Consider the following 16157-nt stretch of genomic DNA (forward strand, 5'->3'; position numbering starts at 1 on the left):
TTATTAATTACTATTTACCATCAGACAATCAAAAACCATAATCATTCCCAATCCCAATCCCCCCCCAAACATCTCCTCATCATAATACCACACCACCACACCACACCACCACCACATCACCTCACGCAACTCGCCAGCCAATCTCCATAATTACCCCAGATCCTTTCCTCAGCATCCGAAGCTAAGTGGATACAATCTCGCCCAAAGCGGGTCTTTCGATTATCCCTTTGCATAAATCCCCAGATTGCGCATTGGGGAGGCGCTGTGCCGTGGTTAGCGCGGGTGGAGATGTGCTTAGTGGCTTGGTGTTACCCCGCACGACGGACCAGTCAGCGCGAGGCAGTTGAAACAGGAGAGAGGGATGATGTGGTGTGCTTTGATATGGGCTGAGGAGAAGGAAAAGGAAAGGAAAGGGTACTTATGAGGAGGACGTCTCTTTTTCTGCTTTCTTCTTCTTCTTCCTTCTCTTCATCTTGGTTGATACATCACATTCATCACATTCATCACATTCAGGACAAGAATACAAGAGATACAAGAGGTACAAGAGATACAAGAGATACAAGAGATACAAGAAATACAAGAGATACAAGAGATACTTACGACTCACGACTTATTACTACACTCACCACCTATCGATTTGACATCTCTCATCACTTCAGTCTCTCTCTAATACATTACAACACAATCCAATAAATCATTCATCATGGTTGCTGTTACTGGAGTGGTTACTGCTGGTGGTAAGTTACTCTTTTCTTATGCGAGAAGTTTTGTTTTTGCGGGTTTCTTTTGATGGGATGGATGGATGATGGATGGATTGACGCGGTGTTGTGTTGTGTTGTGTTTGTCGCTTTGTTACTTGATGGTGATGGTTTCTGTCACTTGAATCATATCATCATAGCAGAACATGACATGACAACTTCATCTCTATCTTTCTATCAATCATCTCTTCGTTGATCTTCCTCTTCCTCAAATCATATCATCACCATCGTAACAAGATATAACATCTTCCTCTCTATCATCACTTCGCTTCTTTACCTCTTCATCTCCATCTTCATCCCTCTCAACCCTCTCAACCCTCACTTCTTCACCTCCTCTCCACCTCTTCATCTTCCCCCCTCTCACACCCTCCCGCAAACCTAAAATCTAACACCCCTCTAGCCTCAGCACTCGGTCTCGCCGCCGCTCTCGCATCCATGCATCTCCCAGCCAAAACCTACCGTGTAGAACGTACACGACGTCTCTCTCAACCCGCTGATCAAGATCAAGGTGAAATGGCACGCTTAGCTTTACAAAAAACAAACTCTGCGGGTTCCATTACTGAAAAGACAAAGAGTGGTTTTCAACCAGGAAAGAAGGTTTTGGGAAGAGTCAAGGAATAGATTTTGGGTGCTGCGGTTTGATTTTGATTTTGATTTGGACACGGTTATGGGATGGATGGATATGGATATGGATATTGGTATGAATGGATGGATATTGGTCTGAATTCGTGATACAAGCAGTGAGTTTTTAGACTGACTTGACTTTGAATGGATCAACATGAGTGTATGACTCTGGATAGGATAGGATGGAGTTTTCTTTGTTTGCTTTGGCTTCGGCTTTGGCTTTGGGTTACATATTGTCACACTATTACATACATACATCCTTTAAGAGACTATATATGAGAAATCGATAAAAGTCTAGAAATAGATAGATTTACTTTATGGTTTTATGAAAATGATGGAGATGAGAATTTGAATTTCACTTGTTTGAGGATTGTTATCAGGAATGGAAATGAATGTATTCGTTGATTAATGAACGAATGTGATTTGGAAATCTTTTAACAAGATGCTATATATCTTTGTTTGTAAAGATGATAGATACGAGAATTTATATTTCATTTATTTGAGAAATATTATTGTTATTAGGAATGAATGAAAATGAGTATACTAATTAACAAACAAATGTGATTTAGAGATTTATAAATGAGATATTATATTTACTTATACATCTATATATATAATTCTACTATAAAACTAATAATTACTTTCATCTTACTCATATACAATTATATTAATATTCAAATCGACTAGTGTTTCCAATAGTTAGTCTTTTGAATATCGTTAGTATAAGTGAAAAAAAAAAAGTATTCTTACATTTTTCAGGTCTTTAAATAATCTATTTTATTTTTATTAAAAAGAAAAAAAAAGAAAAAAAAAATCAAAGTATATGTTTTCGAATGAATGAATTCAAATAGAGTAATTTTAAATATATACATATACGAGATTTTTCTTGACTCTTTATAATTAAAAATACGAGATTATTCTTATTTTTTTTAATATTACTTAGGATTTATATCTATTTCTATATCTACATTTATATTTATATTCGTACCGCGCGGTTTTTGCTAGAATCGCAATGTGGATTTTGAAATTGTTTAGTTGGAGATTATAAGATTTTTTATGAAATTGTAATGATTTGTATAGATATAGGGTTGGATAGATAGAGTGGGCTGAGTTGAGTAATTGTTTAGTAGCAATTGTGATAATTATAATAAGAATAGTTTATAGTAATAGTAATAATAAAATTGAAACTCGAGCGTAGCGAGGACCGGGGGTTTGGGGGCTGGCCCCCATGTATATATGTATATATTATATTATATTTAATTAGAAATAGAAATAGAAATAGAATTTATATATAAGATCTTACATTATGTTAGTAGTAGTCGTCGGGGAAAAAGAATTTCAAGTCTATGAATTCGTATGGTTTCAAGATTATCATAATAATTCAAAAGAAAAAAAGAAACTTTTATAATTTTTTAATATGAAAATTCTTTTTTTCCCGACGGCTGTTTAATTAGCTAAGTAACTAGCTAACTAAATGACTAATCAATTCATCAATTAAACTAAATTCATTCATGTAGTAAAACATCGCCATATCTATTTATCTCATCCGCCAACCATCCATCCATTCATTCTCCATCGAGATCCTACCCATCTACTTATTTATAATACTCATCCCCGACCTATCCCCCATTCCCTATTCCCCAGAACCACTACTTCATCACCTTCCCTTTCTTCCCTCCCATCAAACAAAATCATCCCCCCAGCCCATTCAACCACGCCCAATCATCTTCAAATCCCATCGTGACATTACTCGTCCAGTCAAAATCAATCGAGGCCCATTCCATTTGTATTTGTATTTGTCCTTGTGTTTGTGTTTGTACATCTGTATTTGCATCTGTAACGGTATTTACTTCTCTTGTTTCTCTTAGAGGGGTTTCGTTTTGCGTGTTTGTATTTGTATTGTTTACCTCGTCATGACTAGGATCATGATTATGATGATGATTCTGAGTATGATTATTCTCTAGCGAGAATAAAAATGGTTGGGTTTGATTTTGATTTCGACTCTGACTCTGACTTCGACTTTGCGTATGTATTTCCGTTTCCGATTCAACAACACCCTCACCCTCACCTCCACAATCACCAGAACCAGAATTATAATACTCCCCAGGCGAAATCGTAATGACACCTACATACGGCACCACAATTTTGGCACATAAATTCCCCCTCTCCAATCCCTCTCCCCTACTCCTCTCCCCATCCCCCTCACACCCCAACCCCACCAAACTTTCCAATCCCTGCACCGCCTGTTTCGCAACCCCATTTCCAAGCGAACTCCCCGCTTTCTTCAGCGTCGCGATCGTGCGCGCGATTAATTCTCCATCGGGGGTTTCGCGTGTTTCTGGTCCCTCTCCCGCACAGCTGCCGGATTCGAGCTTGTGGAGGATTAGCAGGGTTGCGCAGACGAATGCTTGGTAGTCGATTAGTTTTACCATGGAGAATGCGTCATGCATGTCTGAACGCATGATATGCCAAATGCGGAGGAGATTGCGTGCCGCGGAGAGGCATTGGATACGGTGGGTTTCGAGGGTGGAGTTGAGGAAGGATTGCATCATTAGGGGCATGTGGAGGAGTACGAGGAGATGGTAGTACCAGCATTGAGCGGCGATTTGTTCGAGGTATTCAGGACGCGTGATTTTATTTTCCGACAGAGAATTTTGCGGGGTCCAGAATGAGGGGGGAAGGGTTTGGGTTGTGGTGTCGAGGGAATTTTGGATTTTGTTTGTGTGGGAAATGGAGAGGTGAAGATTTCGTTGGTTTCGATCTATGACTTTGGAGGAGAGGATTATGAGATTGTGATGGAATCGTGAGGTGGTGTTATCGTGATTATGAGTGATAGGAATCGTACGTCCATCTGCAGCATATGGAAGTCCGAGAAGAAGTGAGAGATATGCATCTCCTGCGCATAATGAGAGCCAGGATTGTATTCTTTGATTTCTTTCAAGTGGATTCTTGTCGGTGGAAAGATGGGGACGGTGGAGATTGAGAAGTTGGCTGTAGGATATTGCTTGGTGGGTTAAAACCCAGCATTTTCTATTGAGACCTAGATTCACTGGAGAAAGTTAGTATTTTTTCTAAACTGACCGGTAGATAAATCATAAGAGAACCATGGGAAGTTTGGAGTTTAAGAGATGCTTAGATGTTAATATGGCGTCTGGAAGTCCATTCCTATAATCTAGCATAGAAGAAGTTCGGACTACGATTTCATCTTCTATATTCTAGTCTGCCTCCACGGCAGTGGCCCCCGGAGGGCCAGCGGAGCGTCATTTTCAACAGCGTTTTATTCATGGGGGCAAGCCCCCAAACCCCCTTAGCTCGCTGCGCTCGAAAGATAATTATTGCTTGTCCATTCATTTTATGAACTTGAACTTAAAACCTGGAGTCAATGAACTCTCAATGAGTGAAATATCGGCTTAAAGTTCAATTCTTCTAAGGTCGAAACTTGAATGTGGTCTGAGATTTCCTTCGGCGTAGAAATACGAATGGTTACAAAAAGTGGTAATCTAGAAGATCATGCTTCTCAACCACAAAGGAAAAAGGTTGAAATTACATACTATGAATCTTGGCCGCAAAAACAATCGTCTCAATACCTTCTTCTGTACTAGCGAAATCCCCATCATTCACAATGTGTCTTTCTACTTTTTCGAGATATTCCTGAAACAGTGTACCGGGTAAGGAAGGAAGCTGTCGAATAATATATTGATGAATTCTAGTATCTAATTGTTGAAGACAAACTGCAATACAAAGTATTGCTATACCAACAATCGATGGATCAGGTGATTCAAGAGCCCAAATGATAAAATCTTGAAGTGTCGAATTTGGGTTTCCGGTTGATGATTGAATTATGGAACCAAGTGGTCTCCTATTGGAATTTCAGTAATTAGAAGTAAATGATGATTGAGAGCCAAAAATGTTCTTACCATGTATACCACCATGAACACGTAGCGCTGATCACTATTTCACGGAGCCGTGGTGATATAAGACTAGAAAGTAATGATTCGCGAGTACAAATACGTTTTCTCGCAGTTGCTGGATTTTCAGATTTATCAAGCTTAGAAATACGCTCGGGGATGAGATCAGAGCTATGGCTTCTCCACTATCCGACATCTTAGTAGCTGAACATCTGAGAATAGTAGGAAAACGAAGACTCACGATAGCGTTATCGAAAAGTGTTATGATGGGATCGATATCTTGAGAGGAAGTTTTATCAACTGAAGCTGAAGTTCCAGTTCCAAGGGACGACGGAGTAGATACTGGTGTACGTTTCGCTCCAAGTTCTGACGGAGGGGACTCCGAACTGGGCTTATCCTCCCGTACATTTCCCAACTCAATGTTCACATTCTCATCCACCACATCAGGAGCAGTACTACTGCTTTTCCTCCTATAATCCTCAATAACTGCTTCGAGTCTCTTAATCTTCTCTCTAAGACTCTCTCTCGTATCAACATTTCCCGCTTGTATTAACTCCCTCCTCTGCTCAGTACATCTTCGACCTTTTAATTCACAGTTTCCACATATAGTAGATTCTTTCGTGAAGATACATCGAACTTTTCGTTTGCGACATTCGTAACAACTATGGGTTCCTTTGCGCATGCCTTTTGGAAGGGTGGGATGAGATTGAGGTGGCATTTTCATACGAAATCCTTTGAGAGGTGGATTTCGGACAACTTTCGTCCATGATGGATGAAAGAGGGGGATTTGATATTAATAAATAATAACGATGGTTCCGCAGTTTATTCTTCTTCTTCTTGGGCGAATAATCAGAAGGGGGATGACTATGCGCTAACCTCGTCGAGACTAGATCCTAAGCACAAAAATGACTTCGTCCGAAGTTTCGTCCGAAGTATTGTCTGATTGGTTCGAATCATTACATAAGCATCCGAGCTGAAGACTTTATGTACTTCTCAGACATATCGTCCGTGTTTTCGTCCGCTTTTGATTGTTAATCTGTAATCTGTGTGTTTGCAGGAGTACTAGTTGTACGAAATTGAGTATGATGACGCAAATGACACCATGTATCCCTGGTTGTTGTTGGTCCGTTGGCACATATATAGATGTACAACTAACGATGTACCTCTCTCGGTTCTCATTATATCCTCCTTCATCTATCTTTTATAGACTTCTATACCTGTTATCAGAGACCGGCAGTGACTTGCGGACTTGGACATATTGTTTGATTTTCTTGTATCCTTACTCCAATCATCAACATGGGCTGGTTCACCTCCTTCCTCTATTCCCAATTATTCGTCACCCTCCCTATCCCCACCCACGACTTCACAAACCAAACCATAATCATAACCGGATCCAACACAGGACTCGGTCTCGAAGCCGCTCGTCACGTCTCCCGTCTTAATGCCCACCTTCTAATCCTCGCCGTGCGTTCTCAATCCAAAGGTCAAGACGCAAAAACATCCATCCTAGCAAGTACCGGCCGTCCAGAATCCAGCATTGAAGTTTGGTCTCTAGACATGCAATCTCCATCTTCGATCCAAGATTTCTGCTCCAAAGCCAATAAGCTCCCCAGGATCGATGCCGTGCTTGCTAATGCGGGGATTATGACGAAATATTTTAAGTTGGTGGAAGGCCATGAAAGCACGGTTATGACAAACGTGATTGGGACTTTCCAATTGGTTTTCGGACTATTACCGAAACTGAAAGAGTCAGCGAAGGAATTCGATATTCAACCTCGAGTCTCGATTGTGGCTTCGGATTTGCATTTTATTGCCAAGTTCAAAGAGGCGAAAGAGAAGGAGATTTTCAAGGCGTTGAATGATGAGAAGACATCCGAACTCGATTTGGAAAGGTAAGACATCGGAGATCTCTACACCAGCTCAGAAAATTCCCATTCTATAGGCCAAAGATTAACATTTCTCAGATACGCCACCACGAAGCTTCTTCAAGTATTCGGAGTCCGCGAGCTCGCCCAGAAACTTACACGGGATTCCGATTCTGTATCTCCATCAGTCATTGCCAATTGCATGACGCCCGGAGCTTGCAAATCCGATTTCCATCGCGAAGATCAGGGGTTTGATAAGTTCAAGAAATGGCTCTTGAGTGCTCTGCTTGCGCGCAGCACGGAAGCCGGGAGTCGCACTTTGGTGGCGGGAATTGCAGCGGGGGAGGAAAGTCATGGGGAATATATGGCGGATTGTTTGGTGGCTGAGTATGTAGCTCTCTTTACTATTCTTTCCTTTTTCGTCCGAGTGAAAGAGTGTAAAAGTGGATGATGGGTTGTTCTGAAAGTAAACATTGCTAATGCTAATTATAGGACCGGCCCACTTGTGAGAGGACCTGAAGGTATGAAGTTGCAGAAGAAGGTATGGGATCAATTGATGACGGAACTGGAGAAGATTCAACCCGGCGTTTCCTCAAACTAACGGTAAAGTTCTCGAGGCAAAATCAAGATGGAAAATTGGAAGAAAGAATTTGTTTCTAGATTTCGGAGTTCTGTTAGAGCGTCGAGTGGCGCGGATAGATCTGTGATTACCAGTTGTTAGATTGGAACTATGTATAGTGTGATTGAAACCGTACCCGTCCAGCTGTTCGTATATTTTATCTCCTTTGAAACAATACAGAATCGAGAAAGAGGGAAAAAAACATATATAATCAAATCAGACATCAAAAAAATCCGCCAAGTGGTACATGAGAAGATCATAAACAAGAATTATCATTACCCAACACCTGCATACTTATAAAAAGGGAACAGCCACTACACCGGTCTCACGAAACCCATCATACTACTCGAATTTCGAAATTGAATCTCTTTTTCTCTGCCCTAAAAATATGTTTATTCTTTCAAATATCCCCCAAAATTATTACATATCCATCCATTTCCGAATAATTAAGTACTCGTGCGAAATATTCAATCCAGAATACGTAACTCGCGGTATTACCCCATCAAGCACTTTATGCTTTGTGTTTTGCCTATTTTTAACCCATCCTATTCAATTGTATCTTTTCATGCTGTTTTTCTGAAAAGTCGCAATGCCCCATCGTCCTCGTTGAATTTTCGAGAATCTTATCAGGGTTCCTTGTTTCGTATCTTGTTGAAGCCCATGTTCCGAATGAGAGTCTTGCAGACAATCTGCTGTTTTTGCACACAAGTATTTGCGACACTCTTTTATCTCTGTCTGTGAGCGGACTCATTCTTTTCCTCTCTTTCCTTCCATTTCTACCAGCGATCGATCAAATCATTATCCTTTTCATCCGCCCATTACAACCTATCACTTCCATCCACATTCACACGCCTAATCATTCCCTCCATACTCTCCGTTTCATCTTCTCTCTCCTTCTCTCTCCCGACATTCACGCTGCTAGCTCCCTCGCCTCCACTTCTCTCAACACTTACTTCATACTCTCTCATTATCCCCGATTGTTTATCCATTGTATTCATCTGATGATCCATCGTTGTAAGAGTTAACGAATTCTTCTTCCTCAATTTGCCAATTCTTCGCTTTCTAGATTCGAGATTTGCTTCAGGGTCGGGCGTTTGACGAGCGTCGTCTGAGATGAGATGGGATGAGAAAAGACCGGGAAAGTATTGACGGATGAAAGGACGGAGAACCACAAGGGTGTTGCAGAAAATGCCAATGTTTATTTCTACGGATCTGGTGTTGAAGTCTGGGTTAGTCTTTGAAATTTGGTGTGCGGGAAGTTTTAGATCAGATGCAAGATTGTCCAGTAAAGATAGTTAAAGAAAGAGGGTTACGAACGACCATACTGCTGCTCTACCTTGAGTGTATAGCACATCTGGATTATCCTGAAGCGCCATGATGTATGTTATGCGGACTATACATATTATTATCACACTGTTAAGAAGTATGTTAGCAAAACTTTCCAAATACACGTGAAAAGGGGTTCTCAAACAGTTTTTGAGGAGTAAGGAGAGGGATTGAACACACAAAATACCCGTCGAGAAAATCGATGCAACCGCCAATTTCTGCCTCAGCGGCAACTTCAAAAGATACAGCATATGTGATGGAAGTAAAAGAATGGCTGCATCTGTGAGAATGTTGAAGATTGCTTGCCAGAGCCCACATTGGTTGAGGCATTCACCATTCTCGGGGTTCGTGGGAACGCATGGTATAGCTATTATTAGAGATATGGCGAGAGTGTAGGTTATGATTATCCCGGCGACGAGACAACAACCTATACGGAAATACTTGCTTGGATTGAGTCGATAAAGGCTGAGGAGCACTTAGTTCGTCGACTTTCTGACATTGCCTGGGGAAAAACTTACAGGATGAGAATAGATAATTTGGTGAATGCGGGGGCCCAAGCGTAGGTAGCTACCATAGGGCTGAGTTTCTAGGTCGGTGAGTAAAAGACGGGGTATTAATTGAGAAGCGTGGACTAACTGTGAGATAGTGCGCCATCTGTTCGCCAGTAACTTCCCATAGATGTCGACCAAATCCATATCTCATACCTAGCCATCAATCAGCGTCGTTGTTCTATTTCCAATGAATTGGCCCGTCACCCACAATCGATAGTGATAGCAAAATATGCAATTGAACATGCATATGAAAGAATAATTGCAACTACCCCAGATCAGCATCCTCGTCGTCCGGCATAGACAAAACACCTACTGTCATCCAAACCAAAAGAGTTCATGATACTAATCCTAGTGTACAATCGGATACCAAGAGTACTACTAGCCAGGCCAAGCGTAATGGTATATGCAATAATGTAAGCTACCTGGGTACTTGACAGAGCAGATGTACTGAAATTTGGTGTTATACCAGGGGGCGCTGGAAGGAGTCCGGTTGACATATTTGCTCTTCGTGCTTTGAATGTTATTTGGAAGAATGTTCATACTCGATGAAGAGTAGATTCAAAGGGGGACGCATTCTTGACTATATGTCAGAACAAGAAAGGATTTCGATTCTTGATCATCACCGTCGGCATCCCGAATTCGGTCAACATCTTCCAATAGATGGTAGTCTAATGGTCGGATACAGAGGATGCTGCTTTTTTCAAAAAAGAATTGGACAGTATGTGAGACCCGGGACTCGGCAGGCGAATAACGACATGGGTTTCAGCTGAAATAGTATGTATGATTGGCCCGATGTGGAGCTGATATTTCTCTCCTGCATAGCCTAAGTTATCGGAAATGAATTCACGAATTCCACCATATCAATAGTTGTTGATACTAGTTGAATGAAAACGAGCTGAATTGCAAGAAGAAAAAGAACAATGCATTCTAGACTATACAACGGCCAGATAGGTTGTGATGAAAAATAGTCAGACCCCACTCGCTCGTCATCTAAAGAAAAGAAAAGGTCACGACTCACATTGCTCTTCCATACGGAAGAGAGCCTGCTGTCAACGTGCATGCTTACGTGCATACATTCTCCACTTTCCTTTTTGGGGACGACGCATTTTGAGGTCCAAGTTATCGCTGCATGATTGATTTTCCCTTTTCTTTTGCTTTTCTTCGTTGCAAACTAACAACGAGGTTGTTTGTTGGATAAAACCGTCGCCAATAGCAACAATGTCAACCTTGTATGTCACAGCCATTGCAGCAGGTGCATTGTTCCACAACATCGTCAGGAACAGGGAATTTGATCGTTATCCATTCTCCATTCTTTTTGTGGTCATAGCATCTGATGTGGTTCTCTCGATACTGCTTCTGCTTCAACATGATAACCATGCCAATGTCCTAACATTCTGGCAAGCTCAGAGACTTGCTTTTAGCCTTGTCGCGACGACGATTCTTTCGCTGTGGACAAACATTCTTGTTTATCGCGCCTTTTTCCATCCCTTGCGAAACTTCCCCGGTCCCTTTGGTGCCAGGCTCTCCAAATTCTGGAGTTTAGGAAAAGTTGTCGAATCAAAAGTAAGGTGGTACCAAGTTGCTGGGAAATTGAAGGAGGAGTATGGGGATTATGTCAGGACAGGTAATAACATCCAAAAGAAGCAACTTTTTTGATGCATCAGAGTTGATTCATGTCAAGGACCTCGCGAACTCATACTTTTCGATCCTGCAGCCATTAGTGTTATTCTTGGCGCTTCATCCAAGTTGCACAAAGGTCCGTTCTATGGCTCGACATCCCCAGAATCTTTGCATACGACGAGAAACTCGGACTTCCACAGAAAAAGAAGAAAGATCTGGGATTTGGCCTTTAAACAATGTATTTGAATTGTCCACTTTTATTCTCCGAACGTCATGTGACTGACGATTAAACTCTAGCTCTTACTGATTACGGACCCCGCGTCGAAGAGTTCACCACACATTTTCTGGCTCGCTTGTCAAAAGGTGCTGAAGATCCATTGGTGATTAATGAGCTATGTGTTCAATACAGTTACGATGTAATGAGTGCATTGGCATTTGGTATCCACACTGAATTCTTGAATGGGAAAGAAACAGTAGCAGCCAAGAAAGTTCTCGATAACATTCAATCTGGCATGTCTGCTCTTGCAGCGGTGGTTCATATTCCATGGATGTTCACAGTCATTGACGTGATAAGTTTTATTGGGGGTCCAATGAAGGAGTTTAATGATTGGTCGGCTTCTCAGGTCGAGGCACGAAGAGATGTTCGATTTCCAGATCCTCCCGATCAACTATGGATGGGCTAACAATTCAACAGATGAAGAATCCCAAGCCAGATATAGTGGGTCATCTCATTCAACATACGGAAAACACTCCCGCTGGACGCGCTCTCCTCAACGGGGATTCACGCGTAATCATTGGAGCAGGCAGTGATACTACTGCATCAGCCCTTACGACAATCTTCATTCACCTTGCCCATTACCCAGAATATCAAGCTCGACTTTTCGAAGAGCTGAGATCTGTATTTGAAGATGGTACATTTGCTAATGGAAAATCATCTCCTTTACTTGATGGTATCATTCAAGAAGTATTAAGATTGTACGCTCCTGTTACGTTCAACTCTCAGAGGGTCACTCCCAAGGGAGGACTGACTATTGGAACGGTATATATACCCGGCGATACTATTGTTAGCCTCGCAACTTGGCAACTTCATCGTGGTAATTATTTCAATTCTATTCATGTCTAATTCTTTCTACTCTCTCCATGCTGAACTTCTAACTCTTAATTCTAGACCCTCGCAACTTCAAGGATCCAAACAAATTCATTCCGGAACGTTGGACAACGAGTCCAGATCTCATCATCAACAAGGCGGCATACTTACCATTCTCTATGGGTGTTTACAATTGTATCGGAAAAAGTCTCGCGATGATGGAACTGCGTTCTGTAATCGGGAGATCGATAGCTGAGTATGAGGTATCGTTCCCGAAGAATGTAAAGTTTGATGAGGAGGAGTTCTTTGGCAACGTAAAGGATCATTTTACCAGTGGAATTCCAAGGTGTGAGTTAGTCTTCAAGAGAAGATGAGAGTGGAACTGAGAAGATGGGCCGACTGCTTCACTAATGGAAAAGAATGAGGTGTGTGGAGGGGGGGGGGATGAGGGCTGGATTTGTACATTCGTTATTTAACCAAGGTCGCCGATACATGTGCTCTTCTTATGTATATACAGGTGCAAACTTTCAGGAAGCTAGCAGATCTGCCCGGTCAGAACAGATTTTTGTCTGGGCCCAATTTGATCGAATGTGATTCCATGTTCTTGAAGATATTCTATTGACAAGATCCAAGAGATATATATAGTGGCTATCCCGAAAATACATGGCTAAAGCCCAAGCGCTCTAAAACTCGCCAACTTTCAAGCTTTTCCCTCCATCACTGTGGACTCCGGACTCTTGTTTTTAGCTGGATCCTCTAACCCTTCCTGATCGCCTTCCTGCTTCTCGTTCTTCTTCTTCACCGTCCCCCACCCCAATCCAAAACTGCACAAGAATGCTGCACTTGATCCTCCGGCCGCAAGATACTAATGTATGATTCATGAGCTACTCGTTCACATCCATTATTTTTTAAACACTCGTCTCACATCCACCGGGCCGAGAAAAACCAACTGGCTAAGAGAAGAAGCGACTCACAAAACATCTGATCAAGCTCTCATTGTATGCTATCAGTACCGCCTCCAACTCCGCACCCTTTACCAAATCCCTCAATTCTGTAGCACCACTTGCTACAATGGCTTCTGTATCGATATTTGGCACATATATAGCCAGTTCATTCGCCAAAGAATTTGTGAAGATTGTTGAGGCGAAAGATAGAAAAATTGCGCTACCAAAGTAGCCAGAGAAGGTAGCAAGGGAAGAGCCAATGGCAATATCTGTGGCAGGAAGAGAATTCTGGATTGCTGTTATGGGCTAAGGGAATCTTAGTAACTTTGTAAGGATCAAATAGGAAGAAATAACGGGACATCAGGTGTATAATTGAGAGATCAGTGACAGATGGATGCATGCATACCATTTGCGAAACCATTCCGCGTCCAGCACCAACCAAAATCTGAAAGCCAATCCATTCACCGGCCTCAGTATTGACATTAAGCAAACTCATACAACCAGATCCGATGGCTGAACATACACATCCCACTATCGCCCAAGGGGTAAAGTATCCTAGTCGAGAAACTATTCACACATCAGTCATATCTCTTACACAAAATTAAAACATCACAGCGGAAAACAATTAAATACCCAGACTCCCCGCTATAATCGAGCTCCCAATAGTCGCCAAGAAAGTCGGTAGCGTTCTCACCCCGCTGTCCGTGGGCGAAACCCCTTTGATGGTCTGAAACCAAACCGGTAAATAATACGAGATTACTATTAGACCTCCTTGATTAAGCATTCCCGTCAAACATCCACTATACACTATTCTCTTCTTTAGCATATCGAGTGGTATCATTGCATTTTCTCCTAACTTGTATTCCCAGTACAGGAATAACAGAAACAGAACAAAAGAAGTGCAGAATAGACCGATAATGGTAGCTGATGACCATGAATAGGAAGAGCCGCCCCATTCGAGAGCCAGAAGAAAGGATATGATTGTGGATGTGAAGAGGATAAAACCACATGGATCGAGGTTTAGGAATTTCTTTTTTGAAGACCATGAAGTGCGAACGGGGTTGTGAATGCTGGGGATATGGATGAAGAAGATAACAAGAGCAGTTAGAAAGCCGGCGGGTAGATTGAGATAGAAGCCTAGTGATGTTAGGGCTATCTTGAATGATTAAGGTTATACGTACACCACTAGAAAACTCGTTAGTAAGGAACCACCGGAAGAGCCGTTGAATTTACTCACTCTCCAAGAAGCGTGTTGAGTTAATGCACCACCAATGAGAGGTCCGATAACCTGTCCGATAGATGCAGTAGACATTATTATACCAAGAAGAACTCGTATGTGGATTAGAAAAAAATACAAATATGCAAGGGTGGAAAGTAGGATACTTGGCCGTTTTGAGATGGGAGCAGCAGCAGCAAGAATTGTGAGAGCACCATTAAGAATACCAGATCCACCACACCCTTGAATTGCTCTTCCTAAAATCAACATATCTGAATCTTTTGACAAACCACAGATCAATGCACCCAATTCAAATGTTACAAGGAAACAAAGGAATGTGTGCTAAACCATCAGTAATTTGGGCATTTGCTAAAGAATTCTAAGACTTACTTTGAGGGAGAAGTAGGTATAAAGTTTGCCACTTAGTGGTTGCATGGCGCAGCTACGCACAAGAATCAGTACTGTGGTTCTCTCGCATGAGTATACAAACCCACTTTGAAAGTAGATAAGCACTTCCGTACCATCCTGTAAACTTTTAGTCGAAAGAATGAAAACCCCAAGCATTGCGTCTTACCTATGTCTTCCACAGAATGAAATTCACTTGTGATTCGTGGTATTGCCTAGTATAAAATTAAGTAAAAGAAAACCGTGGGATAGGAAGACTTATTCACAAACCGTTGCCAGGACCGATGAGCTCAATGTCATGAGGAAACAAGCCAAAGTCAGAGAAAATACAATCAAACGGAGCTTCATGCCCGTGACATATTGCTGCTCAGCTATATCCGAATCATTCCTACTAATTTCTATACCCCTAAGATCAATAGCATATCTTTCAGGGACACTTCCTTTCTCAATCGACTCGCGACATGAGATGCCTCGATTTCCAGACTCTTGGGCATTCATATTAATATTAGCGTGGAGAAAAGAACTGCCAAGATCAAAATATTTGTCACTGTGCCAAAGAACGCAGCTACTTTAAATATTTTGGTATATAACAAATCAGGGGCGGAACGGGGGCGGAACGGGGGCGGAGTGATTACACTGCGCCGTCGCCTTGCGACAGAATTGACCACCCATATCTCATATTGTGCCGGACCTTCAAACAAAACGCTATCCGCTCCCCGCCAGTGCGTTTATCCTTCCACCGGATTCTGAAACAGGTGAAATTTTTTATAAACTATATCTGACGTTGTGGATGGTTGTTCGTGCCGTGATACGTGGAAAGATAGCTCGTTGACAGCTATTGAAAAAAACGATGAAGAGAGCTCAATTATACTGCGTGCATCAAATTAGATTACCGTAAATATGTATTGAGCCATATCAACGATATGTTACTCGTCTAACAAAGTATTTTTGGAGAACATTTTTAAATGTTGTTATTATTAGTGTCGCCGATTAACCTATTTTCACAAGCTATCGGGAGCAAAACTTACCAGCACCTCACACCATCTAAAGTCAAATGATTGAATTTTGGTGTGAAATTCAAAACTGCGCCAAGTTGCGCCAAGTAACGGGAACCAATTATCACTAAATCCAGTATTTCACTCTTGTAAATACCATGACCAATAGCGTGTGCGTGGTTGGGATTTTTTATTAAAAAAAAAGGCTATATATAACTTTGTTCAAGATCATGGCTTGC

General features: G+C 41.6%; 6 protein-coding genes across 9 annotated transcripts; 3 read left to right on the forward strand and 3 right to left on the reverse strand.

Annotated features, from left to right (window-relative positions):
* The first annotated feature begins 23 nt into the window (after window positions 1-23).
* On the forward strand, window positions 24-1894 carry Bccpd3. The gene is made up of 2 exons (XM_024690247.1): window positions 24-737; window positions 1159-1894. Exons 1-2 carry the CDS (start codon window positions 704-706, stop codon window positions 1377-1379), a joined length of 255 nt encoding a protein of 84 aa, XP_024546015.1. The 5' UTR covers window positions 24-703; the 3' UTR covers window positions 1380-1894.
* A 921-nt stretch (window positions 1895-2815) lies between these two features.
* Window positions 2816-6107, reverse strand: BCIN_01g01600 (hypothetical protein). The gene is made up of 4 exons (XM_024690248.1): window positions 5532-6107; window positions 5300-5475; window positions 4934-5241; window positions 2816-4431 (listed from the first exon to the last, which is right to left on the reverse strand). The coding sequence occupies exons 1-4, from the start codon at window positions 6012-6014 to the stop codon at window positions 3074-3076; spliced, it is 2325 nt and encodes a 774-aa protein (XP_024546016.1). The 5' UTR covers window positions 6015-6107; the 3' UTR covers window positions 2816-3073.
* Window positions 6108-6129: 22 nt separating this feature from the next.
* On the forward strand, window positions 6130-8022 carry BCIN_01g01610 (hypothetical protein). The gene is made up of 3 exons (XM_001555579.2): window positions 6130-7182; window positions 7255-7542; window positions 7648-8022. Exons 1-3 carry the CDS (start codon window positions 6587-6589, stop codon window positions 7754-7756), a joined length of 993 nt encoding a protein of 330 aa, XP_001555629.1. The 5' UTR covers window positions 6130-6586; the 3' UTR covers window positions 7757-8022.
* Window positions 8023-8061: 39 nt separating this feature from the next.
* Window positions 8062-10589, reverse strand: BCIN_01g01620 (hypothetical protein). Of its 3 annotated transcripts, none has more exons than XM_024690250.1 (7): window positions 9965-10589; window positions 9860-9916; window positions 9737-9804; window positions 9619-9686; window positions 9281-9565; window positions 9111-9187; window positions 8062-8986 (listed from the first exon to the last, which is right to left on the reverse strand). In XM_024690250.1, the coding sequence occupies exons 1-7, from the start codon at window positions 10146-10148 to the stop codon at window positions 8979-8981; spliced, it is 747 nt and encodes a 248-aa protein (XP_024546019.1). In that variant the 5' UTR covers window positions 10149-10589; the 3' UTR covers window positions 8062-8978. The 3 variants fall into 3 exon arrangements, with proteins under 3 accessions (XP_024546019.1, XP_024546017.1, XP_024546018.1); XM_024690249.1 differs by having other exon boundaries at window positions 9092-9187; XM_024690251.1 differs by having other exon boundaries at window positions 9246-9565.
* Window positions 10590-10744: 155 nt separating this feature from the next.
* Window positions 10745-12957, forward strand: BCIN_01g01630 (hypothetical protein). 2 transcript variants are annotated; one of them, XM_024690252.1, is made up of 5 exons: window positions 10745-11275; window positions 11333-11509; window positions 11569-11912; window positions 11966-12365; window positions 12440-12957. In XM_024690252.1, the coding sequence occupies exons 1-5, from the start codon at window positions 10870-10872 to the stop codon at window positions 12730-12732; spliced, it is 1620 nt and encodes a 539-aa protein (XP_024546020.1). In that variant the 5' UTR covers window positions 10745-10869; the 3' UTR covers window positions 12733-12957. The 2 variants fall into 2 exon arrangements, with proteins under 2 accessions (XP_024546020.1, XP_024546021.1); XM_024690253.1 differs by having other exon boundaries at window positions 11333-11407.
* Window positions 12958-12963: 6 nt separating this feature from the next.
* On the reverse strand, window positions 12964-15817 carry BCIN_01g01640 (hypothetical protein). Its single transcript, XM_024690254.1, has 11 exons — window positions 15194-15817; window positions 15093-15138; window positions 15013-15043; window positions 14909-14960; window positions 14686-14860; window positions 14540-14631; window positions 14484-14487; window positions 13936-14439; window positions 13709-13869; window positions 13333-13608; window positions 12964-13223 (listed from the first exon to the last, which is right to left on the reverse strand). Exons 1-11 carry the CDS (start codon window positions 15419-15421, stop codon window positions 13059-13061), a joined length of 1734 nt encoding a protein of 577 aa, XP_024546022.1. The 5' UTR covers window positions 15422-15817; the 3' UTR covers window positions 12964-13058.
* Window positions 15818-16157: the final 340 nt, after the last annotated feature.

The sequence above is a fragment of the Botrytis cinerea genome, chromosome 1 (genome assembly GCF_000143535.2).
Source record: "Botrytis cinerea B05.10 chromosome 1, complete sequence".
Lineage (NCBI taxonomy): Eukaryota > Fungi > Ascomycota > Leotiomycetes > Helotiales > Sclerotiniaceae > Botrytis > Botrytis cinerea.